The 18,927-nt window shown below is 41.9% G+C and overlaps 1 protein-coding gene across 1 annotated transcript in view; it reads right to left on the bottom strand.

Moving 5' to 3' along the window:
* The window catches only part of SORCS1 (sortilin related VPS10 domain containing receptor 1), a gene marked incomplete at its 5' end in the record, with an annotated part of 364,626 nt that overhangs the window by 115,582 nt on the left and 230,117 nt on the right, over window positions 1-18,927 (bottom strand). The window contains 2 exons of the mRNA XM_029080271.2: window positions 3,277-3,350; window positions 16,988-17,146. Coding sequence (XP_028936104.1) covers window positions 3,277-3,350; window positions 16,988-17,146 — 233 coding nt within the window. The remainder of the gene's footprint in view (window positions 1-3,276; window positions 3,351-16,987; window positions 17,147-18,927) is intronic.

The following is an 18,927-nucleotide window of genomic DNA, read 5'->3' as shown; positions in this document are numbered from 1 at the left end:
GATATTGTTCTCAGACCCATCCCACCAGGTGAATAAACCACCTTCTGGGCAGTAAGCACCCTGGGGATGGATTGCTGTTTCACACCACGTAAATACTTTTGAGTAAGCCACTGTTCCTGTGGTCTTCCAAAGGAGACTAACATACTTTTTTCAATTATCCAGAATAGTCTGACCCTTCATCTACGAATATACCCTCCTCTGGGATGAGGGACAAAGGTTACCAATGTATAATTCACGTTCTATTAGAAACCATGGGGATAAATGAGGGAGAAATACAAGTAAAAGAAGGAAATCAGGAGATAGGAATCCCTCCCAAGTGCTTAGTACAGTCCTCTCCACACAGTAAGCTCTCAATAAATACAATTCATTGATAAGAATTCTAATTCCAGCCCAGTTACTGAATGACCTGGGGCATTTCACCCAAACTCTCCATGCCTCTGTTTCACCAACTGCAAAGTGGGTATATTATCTGCTTCCCAGGTATGTGGTACAAAGATGAATTAAAAATTACTTATTTGAAAGCCTTTTAATTCCACTGCAGGAAAAAAAATCATATTTCCCGGCCTTATCCATTATTATAACAGGACGTATTACTGTGTCCAACCTGATTAGTTCATATCTACCCCAGAGCTTGGAACAGTGCTTGACATCTAGTAAATGCTTAACACCTAGTAAATGCTTAACAAATACCATCATCATCTGTCCTGATAGTAGAGATCATAAACACTTCCCTACCATTCTAGAATCAGCATGCTCACCGATTACCGTCAGGAAATGTATTAATATGGATGTACATTTTAGTTCTTTTATATTTTAGGAATAAATGCATGGGATCATGCAGGCAAAGGGGGAAAAATGGTGACCTGTGTGAGGGTACTTGAGACAATCCCAAAAAGCTGAATTTGATTCCTCTTCAAAGAGCAGGAAATGTATTAATATGGATGTACATTTTAGTTGTTTTATGTTTTAGGAATAAATGCGTGGGATCATGCAGGCAAAGGGGGAAAAATGGTGACCTGTGTGAGGGTACTTGGGACAATCCCCAAAAGCTGAATTTGATTCCTCTTCAAAGAGCAGGAGAATCAAGGATGGCATGCATTATTTGCTCACAGGGTGCTTGCTCAGTGCTGGGGAACACTGTGAAAAGGCTTACATCCAAACAGTTAGGACTGTGCACTGTCTGAGGACCTCTTGGCACAATTTTCTCCCACCCTGGGGTGGCTTGGATCTGCTCCTCTAAATCCCCTGCCTTATCTCTCCATGCAGAAGATATGAAAGGGTCTGTCGTTTAACAATTTGGATCATACTAATGATGCCCAAAGTTCATGGGCAATTCAAAGCCACTGATTTCTAGATTAATTCTAATAAAAGTCCTTTTCTCTCCAGCTGCCACAATCTGCAACAACCAGGGAAAGCTACTGGGCAGAGAGAACTGATAGTTTTCATAAGCCACCAGAAATACAAAAGCGTATCAATCAATGGCATTTATTCAGCACTTGCTGTGTGCAGAGCATTGTACTAAGTGTTTGGGAGAGTACAGTACAACAGAGTTGGTAGACACGTTCCCTGCCCACAGTGAGTCGACAGTCTAGAGGAGCATATTTACCCAACACCTTCCCTTAAACACTGCTCTGCTCAGGGCCACTTGCGAAGATGCTATAAGGAACATAGCTTGCCAGCTAAGAAAGTTACACCTGGATATGGATTAAACATTTTCCTTCATGAAATACTCTGAGCATCATCTTTGTTTTCTTGTTTCCTCTTGGAGATATTCCAATTAGCCTCAGGCACCAGGGAGCAAAATCTGAGTTAAGGAAGCCAAACTGAAGTTAAAGTACACCCCTGGCTTTCTGTTGCCTGCAGATCGGAGGTGTCCTATCTTCAGATTCCATTCAAGTCAAGTCTCTGGGGAAGCCCTCGAAATCTATTTCCTTGCCAAAAATTAGGTCTTCACTATTTGAAGGCTTGGGTTGAGGGCAGAGCAATAACTGTAGTGGATTTATTATTAAGTACCAAACAACCTCGTTGGGGACTTGGGCTTTCAAAATGAAAAAGCGGACCAAGGAATCTATTGCAGAGGGCAGCTTTCTGAAGAAGAAGGCATTACAATCAGATTTTTGTCTTTTTTAAAAATAGTATTTGCTAAGTACTTGCTATGTGCCAGGCCTTGTACAAAACACCGGGGTAGCTTGTTGTGGGCAGGAATTGTCAGTGTTTATTCTTGTATTGTACTTTCCCAAGCACTTAGGATAGTGTTCTGCACACAGTAAGCCCTCAATAAATATAACTGAATGAGTGAAATGAAAGCTAATCAGGTTGGACACAGTTTATGTAGGGTTTAAAATCTTATCTCCACTTTACAGATGAGATCACTCAGGCACAGAGAAGTGATGTGACTTGCACAAGGTCACCCAGCAGAGAAGTGGCAGAGCCAGGAGTAGAACCCAGGACCTTTGACTCCCTGACCAGTGCTCTTTCCACTATTGGTGGTAAACAAATGTAAATATGCCAAAACTTAGGTGGCAATGGCTTTAGTGAATAATAATAATAATGGTATTTGTTAAGCACTTACTATACGCCAAGCACTGTTCTAAGCACTGGACAGATAAAAGATAATTAGGTTGCCCCATGTGAGGCTCAAAGGCTTAATCCCCCTTTTACAGATGAGGTAACTGAGGCACTGAGAAGTTAAGTGGCTTGTCCAAGGTCACACAGCAGACAAGTGACACAGCCAGAATTAGAACCCATGACCTCTGACTCCCAAACCCGTGCTCTTTCCACTAGGCCACACTGCTTCTCTAGTGAAGAGCAAGTGGGCTAGGATTTGTGAATCAGATGTCAGGGAAGTCCTTCAAAGGTAGGTCACAGACCCTTCTGATCAACGCCAACTGCATTTCAATCAATCAAATTGCATATAGCCAAAAGATGTAACAAATACGGTCCACACAGAGAACCTCATCTTCCTGGCCATTCTAGAAATATCTAACTCTACATTGCCACCCGAAAGAAAACAATCAGAATTTTACTCTCATTAACATCGTGGAAATATTTGAAGAACTATGACTCTTTTTCTCCCAAGCCGGCTCGCTCCCAGGTACATTAGCTAGAAATCAAGACCGAGGAAACATAACTTCAACAATGGGAGGAACTTGGAAAATTAGTCAACTCAGCTGTACACCAGCATACAGAGCTGTTGAGTCACCAAACCTTCTGTATTACTGATGAAGAGAAGATTGTTCTTTTAGGATGCACCGAGGTACATGGTTTGACACTTACCAGTAAAATCTGTTCGGGACAACTCCTTCCTGGATGAGCTGCCATCTCCTCCCAAATTCTGCAGAACTGTACAACTAAAGAAAAGAAAAATATGTGATAGTTTCATCGTCATCACCATTCTCATCGATACCCACAGAGCGCCTACTGTGTCCAGAGCACTGAACTATGCAACCTCCTTCAGCCTGCAATACCTCCAGATGCTATGAGCATAATATCAATCAGTTGATGGTATCTATTGGGCGCTTACTGTGTGTACAGCACTGTACTAAGAGCTTGGGAGAGTAAAATTCGACAGAATTGATAGACACATTCCCTCCCCAAAATGAGTTTACAGTCTAGAGGAGCTTACAGTGTAACTTAGTAATAGCTAAAAAGAAGGGAAATCTGAGGCTAAAGTAAGAAAGGGGAAAAGCTGTCTATGAAGATGTTGGGATCAATTCAAAGCTATGCAGAATGCTCTGCGATACTGAAATAAATTTATCTCTTCAGCTACATTCCCACATATATTTTTTCCACTTCTCCTGGAAAATGTGTCTACAGATCCCCTAGATGAAATACTTCTTGAAACTTTTTGTCTACACCTCCCAAAAGATGCAAATATTCATTTCCATCTGCAAAAGACAGCTCCAGGGTTTGACTTGGGACAGAGGAAGCAAGCTCTAAACTTTTTCCTTTGAGTATCTCAAATCACTGTTTAATTGTATATAGCACTTCTATTTCCAAAGCACCTACAATTTTGTAGCTCGTTTTTGTCCTGGCGAGACAGGGAAAAGCAGATATTGTTATACCCATTTTGCAACTGAGGAAACCTAGATGTAGCAAGGCTAAGTCATTTGAACCCAGTCACACATTAAGTTGGTGGCAGACCTGAGATTACAACTTAATTTCTCCAACTCCTATGCCAAAACTCTTTCCGTCATCCACACTGTTTCTCTCTGTCCTTCCACACTGGATGAAGCAAGCAGGTTCTAAAGGAAAGATATTATGTGTCTGTCTTTTGGGAAACCAACAGGGAATGCAGATATGACCCATCAGTGGTGTTTTCAGCCAATTTTTCATGGACGCAACATGGCGTAGTGGAGAAACAGCACAAGCCTGGGAGTCTGGAGACCTGGGTTTTTAACCCAGCTCTAACTCTTTCCTGCTATGTGACCATAGTCAAGACACTTGACTTCTCTAGGCCTCAGTTTCCTAATCTGCAAAATGGGGATTTAATACCTGTCCCCTCCCCTTTAAACTGTGAGACATATGTAGGACAAGGACGATGTGAGATCTGATTATACTGTATATCCCCTAGCATTTACTGCAATGCTTGGCACATAGCAAGACCCTAACAAACATCTCAATTATTATCTATTAATGGTATTTACTGAGTGCTTGCTGGCTGCACAGTATGTAGTAAGCACTTGGGAGAGTATAACAGAGATGGTAGATGTGGCTCACTGTCAACAAGGAGCTTATAGTAAAGAGCACTTTTCAAAAAATTAAAAGTACTTGTACCAAATTACCTGACCTACCTCCCTATCCTTGACCAACATAGGGCATTTCTGATGTACCCATTCATAACCTAGCTATGTGGCTTGCCACTTGAGAGCAGTTGCATTCTGGGAATTCCTGTGCCTGACCCTCCTGGAATCTGAATACTTTAAAAACTGCCCCAGTTTAGATTTTAACAGCAGTCATCAGATAGCTCAATAACTGGAAAAATGAAAATCTACAATACACACAAACCAGAACAAGACAGTTTGAGACAGGAAGACATCGCTCGTTTTTAAGGGTCTAGGCCCAAGCTTCCTGAAAGGTAACTTTTAAGTCTTGTGAAATCCATCATAATCAAAACAACTCTTTCTTCACATGCCCAGCACTACGTTATACTAGGAAGAATGACTAGGGTACAGAGATCATCTCTTTCCTACTTTAACGTTTGTTCTACACCTAAGGATCAGTTATGATAGGATGTTTGGGGGAAATGATGAAGATTCTTTATGAATAGAGACTGAAAATTATTTACATTATTGTCTGTTTCCCCCTCCAGAAAATAAGCTCATTGTGGGCAGGGAGTGTGTCAGTTTACTGTTATTTTATACTCTCCCAAGTGCTTAGTACAGTACCCTGCACACAGTAAGCACTCAATAAATATGACATTGAATGAACGAATGAAAAGATTAGGCCTCTTCACCCAAAAAAGATAAAGGTGGAAAGGGATATAATTACAATTTATACAATAACAAAGGGTGTGGAAATATCAATACAGCACTTTTGTTCACCAAATTCCATATAAGCAGGATGAGGGGTCACCAATTCAATCTTGAAGATTGTAGCGTGAAATTAAACAGAGGGAAATGAAATGCTTCCCTACACAGTGGGCAATAAACAAAAGGAAATTTTGCATGCCTGAAATATCAGCATATCTGAGAGGACTTTGGTTAAAGCTATGCTTCAACAGAAAACATTTTAGGGATTCGGGGCATCCCTAAAGGGATATTAGATGGTACATTTCTAATGACTAGGATGGACATTAAGGAGGGTGACCATTGCACAGTTCCTCTAAACATTTAATTAGCATTGTCTGAGGTAGAACATTAGGCTGGATAAATCACTGGTCTTTCAGTAATTTGGAATTATATTTTGGTAATGGACCATTTCATTATACCTGTGTATTCAAAGTCTATGGCTACTGGTATGCCATAAACTGAACATATCAATATGTATAAAAGCCACATCACTCTAGCAGACTAGACCTATACTGATTGGTCCTTGGGTGTTTCTTTTGTAGATATCGATTTGCCTTGCTGACGGAGTAAGATGAGAGTTTAAATAACTTGGGGATAATGTGTTTTCCATTCTTGGACTCTGAAAGAGAAAATTGTTTTCAAAGATTTTCAAATACAGGACTTGGTATTGTAAAATCTCAGAGATTTATGTGAATATAAATTCACTCTCGGGCTAAGAGATTTTGCTAACCCCACACACTATTTCAAACATTCTTTCCCTCAGATGTGAATTGTTAATCTTTGTGTTATACGGGGAAAAGGGAATAATCTAACCATAGCTAAAGTTAATGTGCTAATTAAACATGTATGACCTGAGAACAAAATCCTCTTCAACAAAGAATGCAATTTATCAAATCTCTTCAACCAATGATTCAGTTTCAGCCTCTAATGGAAAAATTATCACTTAATAATTGTGTCTTTTAATAAAGCACACAGCACTGGTATCACCTAAGTAAAATTTATTTCCATCCCTTGAGTTTCTCACTCCAAGGTTTCTTGTGACTGTCAGCACAGAGCAGGGAGCACTATCAATATTTAATGCATTAAAAAAACACTCAGGAACAATCTTTAGGAGGATAAGGAAGAGAGCAATGATGAGGAGGAAGAGGATGGGGCAAAGAGGAGATGAGGCATCTACAGTTCCTTCATGGTGCCTTTTTGTTCTCTTTCTTCTGTCTCCACTCTTCAGAGCACATTGTCCTGACTTCTAAGTGAGGTCAGCACATGACTAGACTGTAAGCTCCTTTAGGACAGGGATCCCATCTACCAACTCTATTATTTTGTAGTCTTCCAAGTGCTTTGTATAGCCCTGTGAACACTGTAAACACTCAATAAAGCATTGATTAATTTATTATTAATGTAAAGAATTAAAGAAGTACAGTCTCAGACAATAAGATAGAGCAGTGGGCTGCTGGAAGAACCCTGAAATGAACACACCAGCCTGGCATCAGGCAGAAGCACCAGAAAAATCAGAATACCTAATGTCCGGCAAAGAATGGCCTTGTAGGAGACAAACCCAGTAACACAGAAAGGGTCCATCTGTACGTAAAGGCACTGGAGCAGGGTAAGTAGTTCATGCACTGTTCACTTTCACCACATCCCCAAGGATTGGCTCATCAGAGCAGCATCTTTGAAATCTGAAGTTGGATACTCTTTTGAACTGAAATATCCAGAACTATGTTACCAGATTTCATGTAGGCTAATTTGGCCATCTTCTCTCTTCATAAGCAACTGTGGAAAAAATCCAGGACCAAAAGCCTCCCTGACCACGCCATGTCAGTGATCTGGCCTGTGGTTTGGAGTCAATCCTCATTAGGCATAATACGCAGAGGCTGTAGCTACTCATATTCTTGGCAAGTAACTAGCCAATATGTCTCCCTCATTTTCTGAAACTGGATATGTATTTCACCTTTCTGAAAAAATGGAAATCTGGTGGAAATCTGATGGCAAATCAGCCTTGAGTTTCATGCAGCATTCTAGAATGGCTCTCACCAAAACACAATGATCTAGTTCCTATGCCAACCTGTAAGTGGTCACTAAGAAATAATACCCTTGTCATAGGAAACTTTTAAGCCTGGATGACACCCTGAAAGTCCAACTTGCATGGTGATTGATGACTGTTAGCTTGGGTAGGGGGCTAGAAATGTTCAATCTTTCTGGGAAGGACTTCTCAAGGGGATGTCAATTTGTCTGCATGAACTGGATCAACTCAGCCTGTCTTTTTAGATCATCAAAATTGTTAGACAATTATAATTTGCTTCTGGAACTGGGGAGTGAGTGATAGAAAGATATTTGGTAGCAGCCAAGCGTTGTAATTATGACTTTTTTATTATCAGATTGATCAGATATGCTGCTCTTCATTACAGTGTTTCCAGTAGCCTGTGTCAGAATTGGAAAATCTGGTTTTGCTTCTGCTTGGGTTGACTTCCAATTGGCTGCACAACTGTCCTCCAGGACTCTTGACCTCTCTTTTCCTTAAATAAAGTTAAGGGCTGGGAATCTGGAAATCTCTACAAAGGTATCGTCTTGGTTGGCATTTATCCCACTCTTATAGGCTGGATTATGACTTGATGCCCAAATACCCACCCACCCTTTTTTTCCAAATTTGCACTGGCACTCCTGCCTTCTTTTCAGAATGAATTACATTTCACTAAGATTCCAAACATTCTTGGCAACATATCTGGGTAACTCAAAGATGAAACTCTTTTCTCCACTGCAAGAAGCAAGGAGTAGGCGAATTTACTGACGGAGCCTACAAATCTCTCGAAACATGAGCCTCAGATGACCTTGGTGTTCTGAGGTAAGAGAAGAGCAAGAGTGATCACAAACACGGATGAATTTTCGGGTTAGCTTATGTCAAATTCTCAGTTTGCCCAACCTTTAGGAAAATCTGTTTCAGACAGGATCCCTGCCATTCTACAGACTTCTGGTAAGACAAGGAGCAGACCAAGAAGTCATCTTATTTATTAGAACAAGATAGAGGCAGGGCATGGGAATGAGAGGAAACCTCCTTAGGCAGCGGAACCTCTTCTCATACTCTCTCAGCCACAAATGTAGTGAGAATCACCAAAACTCAAGAAGCCATTCCAAGTGGGAAATAGCAGAGCCTAGTAGAAAGAATACAGGCCTGGAAGTCAGGGAACCTGGGTCCTAATCCCAGTTCCACCTCTTGACTGCTGTGTGACCTTAGGAAAGTCATTTCACTTCTCTGTGTCACCATTTTTCCATCTGTAAAATGGTGATTAAATACCTGTGTGCCCTTCTACTTTTTTATTTAATGGTGTTTGTTAAGCTCGTACTACATGCTAGGCACTCTGTTAAGCATTGGGTCAGATGACAAGATAATAAGATTGGACACAGTCCCTGTCCCACAGGCTTATATGAGCTTAACAAAGACCATTATCATCATCATCATTATAATTAATCCCAAAAAGACTGGGCATGCTACTCTAACCCAATTTGACAATACTTCATTTCCCATGCTTGGCCTCCCAATCTTTGCAGCAGGCATATTGGCCTTCTCCAGAGGGTCGCTGCATGGATTGTGATTGCCTGTGCATCAAACAATGGCATTTATTGAGAACTTACTCTGTGCAAGCTGTAGACTGTAAGCTTGCTGTGGGCAGGAAATGTGTCTGCTAATTGTCATATTGTACTCTCCCATTCGATTAGTACAGTGCTCTGCACGTAAGTGCTCAATAAATATGACTGACAGAAGAACACTGTACTAAACCTTTAGGAGAGTACAGTAGAGTTACAGACATGATCCCTGCCCTCAAAGAGTTTATAAATTAGTGAGGGAGATAGAACCAAAGATAAATTTTGAATAGGGGGAAGCAAAAGCTTAAAGATATGTATGTAAGTACTTTGGGCAGTGAAGGGGTGAGATAAAAGGACCACAAGTGCTTGGAGAGACCAGCAGCAGAAATAGTGAGGGGAGATGAGAAATTAGGAAAAGTTTTCTGAATGAGATACGATTTAAGGATGGTTTTGAATATGGGAAGGGCAGTGATCTGCCAGATGTGAAGGGGAAGGGAGTTCCAGACACAGGGGAGGGCAATGCAGCATGTGGATTCACTCAAAGAATGAGAACTATCGGTAGTATTTACTGAGCACTTACTCTGTGCAGAGCACTGTACTGAGCACTAGGGAGGGTACAACTGAGTTAGTAAATACAATTCCTAATCCCAGAATCTTAGTCAAGCCAGAGACATCCTACGAGACTCAGTGATTGTTTCTAGATGAAAGGCAGCCTCTGAATGGCTGGTTCCCGGTGCCAGTACAAGCCAAGTGTACTGTCTCATGCCAGGAAGCTTGCCCTTATGGTTTCTCATTGTCTGATCTCCAAATCCTGAATTCAAACAAGACTGCCACAACATTTCAGGCCTTGTGGTTGAAAACAGGAGGTGTAAAGTTGGCTTATTTCAAGAATTAAACAAATATCCCAGTGAAAAACAAATAATTTCACATCCTGCTAAACAGTAAGTTCCTTGAGGGTAGGGATTCTGTCTACTGAACTATACATACAAAGCTCGGCTCACGGTGGGTACTCAACAAATACTTTTGATTGATTACCTCAAACCCCATTCTTTTTTGAGAACAAACCAATTCTTCTTATCCATTTGAATCACTTAATGGAAAGATCTGTTCCAGACCTTAAAGGAAACATAAAAGTAGGGACTTAAGCAAGCAAGCTATTCAAAGCACAATGTGCTGCCTCTGTTGGAATACCCCGACATTTAGACCAGAAGATTTGTTTCTAAACAAACATCAGAGCTGGCATAGAACTAGCTTCCCAGCTTCTTCTCTAACTGCCAGTTTTATATTTGGACACTTAAATGATTCAAATATTTATGAGATTAGAAATCAACAAAGACACTGGGAAATCCATGCCCTCTGAAATCATACTGTAGGCTGGTGGTCTATAAACATATTTCTTCCAGTAATTAAGTGTCTTTTCATTTAATGCTTTTGGGTGGAAATAGGATGGCCACAGGTATATAAAACTTCCCTAAATGTGTATGTTGGAAAGGAAGTCATGATAAAATCTCCTGAGTGCTAAAATGGAGAAAATAGTGTTCTTCCTCATTTCTGTGTTCAAAATCCCTGGAGCCCAGTGAATCCGTAAATCAAGGGTGCCTTGCCCTAATCTGCAGATGTTACAGCCTAAACTCCCGCCTCTCTCCCCTCAATGGAGCTTCAACCTGACTTGCAGATAGTACAGCCCAAACTCCCCACCACGAGGCAGTGGGCTCCAGGTGCACTAGACATGGCATAGCGAGAGGAGGCAGCACCCAGCAGGGCATGGAGATCAAGCAATCTATCAAACAGTGGTATTCGTTGAGAAACTACTGTGTGCAGAACACTGAAGTAAGCACTTGGGAGAGAATACAATAAAGTTGATAGAAATGAGCAGTCCCAGGCCACCTAGTAGTTAGAAGAGGCAGAATGAAGGACAGAGGCAGGGACAGGGAGACTAGGAGAGAGAGAGAAACAGAAATATGGGGGTAGAGAAGAGGGTAATTTAGGGGAGGAAAGTGGAGAGAAGAGAGGAAGATAAGAAGGGCAGGGAGAAGTTCAGAATGGAGAAGAAAAGGAAAAGGTGAAGGGGCATAGGGAGTAAAAGGGAAAAGACCTAAGTTGGAGGAAGAGTTGGGAGGTTGGTGAGAAGGAGAGACTAGAGAGTAAGTTAAAGACAAGGAGGGATGAAAATAAGGTGGTGAACAGAGAGGAATCAGGCAGAAAAGAAGGAGCAGAAGAGAAGTAGAGAAGAGAAGAAAGGGAGGGAAATAGAGGAATGAGGAAAAGGGGAGTGGTGAAGAAAGACAAGGATCCAAGGCTACATTTTAGATTGGGGAAAAGGTCATTCTGAAGTCCACTCATTCCCGGAAACCCTGACCCCCAGAGTCATCTCTCAAATGGCAGGCGGCATCCCAAATATTTGGCCGGTCCTCTGAAGAACAATGGACAAACCATTTCTGAAATCCTGATGGAGAAGAAATCACTGCATGCTTACTGATTTGCTCTTTGAATTATAATTGATAATGTTCACTGAGTGCAAGCAACGTTCAGAGTGGGACTTTCACTCACTGATGGATCTAAAATAATGACGAAGGGATTACTGAGCCCCATGAACTTGCCAGGGCTGCTGTGTCTGCCTTGGAGAAATCAATCCATTAATGGCATGTGTCATGTGCTTTCCATGTGCAGAGCACTGTCAAGGGCATGTCCGCACACCTACTGCCCGGGGAATCATCCGCTCTGTAACAGGGACACCCGGACAATGGGAAGGGAGGGAAGATCTGTAGAGCACAGGCCTGGTAGTCAAAAGGTCATGGGGCTCTAAAACCAGTTCCACCACTGGTCTGCAATGTGACCTCGGGCAAGTCACTTAACTTCTCTAGGCCTCATTTACCTCAACTGTAAAATGGAGACTGAGATTGTGAGCCTCACATGGGACAGGGACTGTGTCCAACCAATTTACCTGTATCCACCCCAGCGCTTAGCACAGTGCCAGGCACATAGTATGTGCTTAACAAATACCGCAATTATTATCTGTCCAACATCACGGTGTTAGCCCCTTCCACAAAACATTCCCTAGAATCTTGAACAGCCTTGGGAAAGGGAGACACCAGTCCTGAAGGATGACTCATGGAGTTCCTCACACTGTCTTGCAGGGAGACCCAAAGGAAGAGGACTTGGGGAGGAAATGTCAGGGATTTCAGGGTATGCAATGGGCTGGCTATCAAAAGATTAGCTTCCACTCTGGCCCCGTGACATGGGCAGAGATGGAATCTATGAACCGTAGTGTATAATAATAATAGTAATTATAGTAACAGTACTTGTGAAGTGCTTACTATGTGCCAAGCACTGTTCTAAGTGCTGCTGTAGATACAAGTTAATCTGGGTGGATACAGTCCCTGTCCCACTGGGGGCTCACACTATTTTAATCCCCATTTTATAGATGAGGTAAGTGAGGCCCAGAGAAGTTAAGTGGCTTACCCAAGGTCACACAGCAGATGTACAGTGGAACAAGGATTGAACCCAGGAACTTCTGACTACCAGGCCCGTGCTCTATCCATTAAACCAAGCTGCAGCACTTAGAGCAGTGATCTGCACACAGTAAGCAGTCAATAAATAACATTTATTGATCGACAATACTCCACAACTGAACTCACCCAAAGGAGAGATGTCCTGCTGGTCGCCCTGCCACCTTGCGTAGCTTACATGCAGCGAGTCTCTGCTGATTTCATCAAAATCAAACTGATTTCTCTCCCCACCCCAACCCCCATTTCACTAGCTATGTCTTATCACATCTGCTCTTTGTTTTCTCGATTTTCAAATGTTTCCCAACACATCATGTTTAGTGAGGTGTTTGAGGCAGACTGAGAGATGGCATTGGAGGCAATGTTTTATAGCACATTTTGTTCACTCGTTTATTGCCAAATTAAAATAAAGATGTAATCTGGCAGCCTTAGCCTGCTGCTAAACCTTTTTTCTGGTGGTTTCCTGCAGGGAGCCAAGATAAGGGGGAAAAAAAAACAAGTCCGAGGTAAAGGATGGGGCTTCCTTTCTTCTACCTGTTCATCCTCCACAGATGAAGAAAAGAAACAGCCTGTTATCTGAATGCCAGAGTTGCCTGCAGCTTTGATTCGAGAGAGAAAATCATTCCCACAGAAGAAGTAAATGTGCTGAATTACCCCACTGCTTCTGGGACCAAGGGTGACCTACTGTTGTTCTGTGATGACTCTTATGGCTGGATCAGTTTTGCATTCAGTGCACACTCCCCTTCGTACTTTGCAATTACAGAGTTCTTGTCCTCTCCAGTGGCCGAGTGTTTTCCAATCTGGGGTGTTTTTTTTTTGGTTTTTTTTTGCTTTTTATGTGTTAGAAAGGTTTTCTGAAAGTCATCAAGTCCATCCCCGGCCCGATTGTATGCTGCTCTGTGAGGGCAGAATTTGTATCTATTAATTCTATTGTACTCCTCCAAGTGCTAAGTCTAGTGGTCTGCATAGAGGAGATACTCTAAATAATACTGAATGCTCCTCTTGCACCTAAGTAAGGGTCTACATGATCCTAGAGTTTTCTGGGAAGGAAATGTTCCCATCTGTTCTTGTCAACCAACTGTAGGCCTCAAGCCCTTTACCAAATGCAGGTGAAAAGAGGCATCCCGGCCTCCAGGTGAGAGTGAAAGGGAAATGTTACAATTCCCCTACCAATTGATTTCTAAAATCTGCTCCTTTGCTTGTGGGAGCCCAGATCATCCCAGCTATCGCTCCCTGTTTTGCAAGGGAAGCAGCATGTCCTAATGGAAAAAGCATGGGTCTGGGAGTCGGGGACCTGGATTCCAATCCCTGATCAGTCATTTAATAATAATAATGATGATGGAATTCGTTAACTTTTTTTAATGGCATTTGTTAGGCACTTAACACATTATGAGTTAATCAAGTTGGACACAGTCCATGGCCCCTTTGGGGCTCACAGTCTTAATTCCCATTTTACAGATGAGGTAACAGTTGAGGCACAGAGAAGTTAAGTGGCTTGCCCAAGATCTCACAGCAGACAAGTGGAAGAGTCAGGATTAAAACCCAGGTCCTTCTGAATATGAAGCCCATGCTCTATCCCCTAGGTCACACTGCTCCACTCCCTATGTGACAAGCACTGTTCTAAGTGCTGGGGTAGATACAAGTTAATCAGGTTGGATAGAGTCACTGTTCCACATGGGCTCACCATCTAAACAGGCAGGAAAACAGGTATTGAATCCTCATTTTACAGATGAGGAAACTGAGGCACATAGCAGTTAAGTGACCTCCTCCTGCCTTCAGGACATCTCTATTCCAGCACATCTCTAGTTGGATGTCCTACCGACACTTCAAAGTTAACATGTCCAAAAGAGAGCTCTTTATATTTCTTCCTGTGACCTTCTAATCACTGTAGACAGCATCACCATCCTCTTTGTCTCAAAGGCCTGAAATTTTGGCATCATCCTCAACATCTCTCTCTTTCAACCCATATATTTAAACATATTTAAAATCAGCTATTTAAAGCAATGGGGTGGATACAAGATAATCAGGTTGGACACAGTCCATGTCCCACATGGGGCTCACAGTTCTAATCTCCATTTTACAGATGAGGTAACTGAGGCACAGAGAAGTTAAGTGACTTGCCCAAGGTGACACAGCCAGCAAGCAGAGAAGCCAGAATTAAGATCCAGTTCCTCTGACTCCCAGGACCATGCTCTTCCATTAGGCCACGCAGCTTCTCATATCCCACTGTTCTCCCTCCCCATTACAATGTGAGAATGATAAAGGACAGGGGCTGTGTCTGATCTGATTACTTTGCATCTATCCCATTGCTTAGCACAAAACTTGACATATAGTAAGTGCTAGACAAATGCTGCAACTGTTTTTATTTTTTCCAGGATTTGATACCTGGGTACTGCCTGGTCTTTTCTTGAGGGAAGAACCACTCAACAGGATCTTGGAGTCTAATGTCTTGTAGGGTGTTTAAGTGCTTATATCTAAAACCTCTCATTAGGGTCGAGGGATCAGGGAGAAGATTCAAAACACCGCAGTCAAGACTGTATCCTGTCTGCAAACAAATAACAGATTTCAACCTTGAGGGTTTGGACCACATCTCAATAAAGGAGAAGGAAAATTCGGGACCAGGCACTCAAAAAATAAAATAATAAATATGAATATGAGGACAAAGAAAGATCAGAAGAAGGAAAGCGAAGATCGAGAACAGCCAGAAGCCCCCCCTTAGTAGGCTACCGGAACACATATGGTTGCCTGCCACTCTCGTGCCATCCATTCTATGACTACACTGGGTGGGGCCCAAGAAGAACTCCATCTGCTTGAAGGGAGCATGCCCAGCTCATTAACAGGTATCCCTGTATCTCCTCTCGTGCTCTTTCTGAACTCCAGGTTCTCCTCTTCCAACCAGGCACTTCCCAGAACTCACTTCTGCCTCTACCACCTAGGGAAGCAGCAGGCTTGGGCTGAGTTCTAAGGAAGTGATCTCTGGGGAACGCACGGTAGCTCCATAGGACCAGAAGGAAAATCAAAATAGGGATCCACTTTACTTGTCTAAGTGCCCTGCTGCCTTCCGAGGCCCCGGTAAGGGGAGAGAGTGCAGGGGCTTAGGGAGACTGGGATGGTGTGGCAGATTCCCAGAGTTCTCATACAGCTGCTCCAATCACTCATATTTATTGAGCGCTTACTGTGTGCAGAGAACTGTGTGCCTGGGAGAGTATAATATAACAGATGCATTCCCTGCACACAACAAGCTTAGAGTCTAAAGGGAACTGCCCCAAGGAGCCTTGCAGCTTACTCTGACAACCTGAGACCCTCTCTGCCACCCAGTACTTTCCCTACCACTTCTGCCAAGTTTCCTTTCCTGAACCTTGAAAACCACAAAGTGGGAAGAGAAACTGCGGGTACCTGGGTAAGGAGTACCGGTCCCCAAAATCATTTTTTGTTTTACACTTTTGTCATTCTACAGTTGCGGGAGGAGGGACGGAGGGGAAAATGAGTGGGGGAAGATATTATTATTATATTTGTTAAGCGCTTACTATGTGTCAAACACTGTTCTAATCGCTGGGTAAGATATAAGTTAATCAGGTTGGACACAGTCCCTGTCCTACTTGGGGCTCACAGTCCAAGTAGGAGGGAGTAGGATTTAATCCCCATTTTATAATTGAGGAAACTGAGGCACAGAAAAGTTAAGTTCCTTGCCCAAGGTCATACTGCAGGCAAGTGGCTTCCGCCTTCTGCTGGAAGGATAATTGGGCTGCCTGAAAAAAAGATATATATATATATGTGTGTATATATTATGTAATTTTAGGCCTAATGCTGGCTTCATTGTGGACTCTGGACAGTCTCCACAAAGCTAAAATCTAAAACACTCCAATTGCTGTTCCTAGTATGGTGAGCACTAAATGGAATCTTTAGAGAGCAATTTGCCCATCCCCTGACTACAGGGGAGACTTGCTTTAAAACTCCCACAACCAAGAGAACTGGGGCCCATTGCTAAAGACTTCCTAGGATGAATGCCATCATCTCCTTGGTAACTCAATCCCCAATTTAACCACCAACACTTTAGGGAAATTCTTCCTTATACAACCTAAATTCTTCATGTCACAGTTGCAACTGCTTTTCCTTATATTTGTGTCTTTTCAACAGGAAACTCAGAACTGGATTCAATTTTTCTAGGTAACCTACAGCGAGAACTTTTTTAGTAAGGCAAAATATTCTTAATCACGACCGTAGTCTGAAGTCTCCACCTCCTCTTCCCCCTCCCCAACCAAAGCAATGATTTAAGCCACTGTAAAGACAAACAGAAAAAATTAAAAAGAAATTCAAAAAAGATTAAATATTTGTGCATAGTCTTGGAAGCTGAGCCAAGCTGTCTAAGAAGTACAGGGAGCAAACACTCACCTTCTGATCTTGACTGTAAGCCAGGATCCAGTCCTCTTGTTTAGGATGAAAGAGCAAGCTCTGGATGTAAAAGTTCAACCGGTACTTTTGATAGGTTGCCCCTTCGTCTGAGCTGATCAATAAACTACTCTCAATCTCCGGGTCCGTCAGTAACATGATCTGTATGGGTGAATCAATTGAAAAAAAAACCACAGATAAAAACAGCTTGGAGATATGAAAAAGTGAAAAGTTAATTAGAGAACTTTCACAGAATCAATTTTTGACATTATAGAGTTAGATCTGAGTGATATATTACCCTGCCGTCCAAGATGACTGTATGAAAATTATACAAATTAAATGAACGTCTATGTTAAGTTCCTGGAGGGCAGGGATTGCATAGTTTTCTTCTCCTGTATGTGCTCAAAATCATATATGGAGCTCTGCACACAACAGTACTATTAAAGATGATGACGGCAGCATATTCTATTATTCGCTGGGCAGGACAGGTGAAAATAATGAATAACCAGAGGATACCCAAGCAATTACTGAGTGACAAACTAAAAGGAGATATCCAAAAGCAAGGAAGAGGGCACATATAATTTATTTAGAAAAGGGTTTTATCTTTCTTCTTCAAAAAAATCACATTTTTTAAGTGTTCACTAAGCACTGGAGTAGATTCAAGTTAAATCAGGTTGTACACAATCTATGTCTGACTTGGGGCACACAGCTTTACTCTCCATTTTATAGTTGAGGTAACTGAGGGACAGACAAGTAGGGTGACTTGTCCAAGGTCACAGAGCAGACAAATGGAGGAGCTGGGATTAGGACAAGAGGCAATTTCACAAATATACATAAACCTTATCTGTAGCAAGTATATCACTGTAGCAGAAACTTTCTTTACATGTATGTGTTGTAGAATGGATTCTCAATCATAGTCTGATCCTATGAGCCATACCCAATCATAATGGATTTGATTTAACTGGAAGTATTATCGTCAAAAAATAAATCAATCAATTTACAAAGAATGTGTGTGTATAAAGCCTATTATAAAGATTCCTGGGGAACGGGATTCCATCTTCAGCTACAGGTTTTAGAATTTAACCACCCTTATGACTAGGAAATTCTAATGTCTAAATCCCATTTAAATCTATTTCTACTTATCCTTTCTATTTTGCATAAAATGCATCAAGATTTATTCTTTCCAGTCCATTGTCTTAGGAACAATGAAACAGATAGGGACTCAATTGCCCATGTTTAACTGGTTACTTAGAAAATAACCCAGAATGTCTAGTCTAGAAGTAGACTGCTTTGCACAATCACTTGGCATGAGAGTCAATGAGATGTACCCTGAGGTGGATAGGAAATACTTAAGAGAGGACAAAGAGATTCAACCAGAAGAGAAATTTAGAGAGGGTTGGTTGACAGCCATTCCCAATTTCTAGCCCATTAAACTATGGAATATGCTGTGAATCTGTAGAAGTTCAATGAAGTAAATTACCAAATACTGGAATGGATCTGCTGCTAAAGAACCATGCCCAGCCATCAGTTATACCAAGGGAGGGGGGAAACAAGAGATCTGGTCAGCCCTTTCCTCCTTTAATTTTATGTATCTAGAAATTGTTGAATGAATGTTGCCATCGGCAAGATGCTGTCAGCAAGCCACTCGATACACGAATGGCTTAATATGTGACCCCACCACTTCTCTGGATCACCTCCTTAAAGGGTGGCACAGCTTTTGATTCAGAGTAAGTTGAAAGAGATGTTGGATATACTGTTTTGTGAAAATAAATCATTGTAGCCAGAATTTACAGGCTGAAGACAATGCCTGACCCAGGAAAAGAAAAAAAAAATCTTTGATAATATAGGTCTGTCATTCCATTTGGTAATTAAGAACCATATCCTAGGTAGACTCAGACTGTTCAGATGTTTTCCAAGGTGGATAGAAATCCTCCTCAGGCACT

This window comes from Ornithorhynchus anatinus, chromosome 16 (assembly GCF_004115215.2).
Source record: "Ornithorhynchus anatinus isolate Pmale09 chromosome 16, mOrnAna1.pri.v4, whole genome shotgun sequence".
Classification (NCBI taxonomy): domain Eukaryota; kingdom Metazoa; phylum Chordata; class Mammalia; order Monotremata; family Ornithorhynchidae; genus Ornithorhynchus; species Ornithorhynchus anatinus.
Note: the sequence above shows the minus strand (reverse complement) of the source record. Positions and strands in the feature narration are given on the sequence as shown.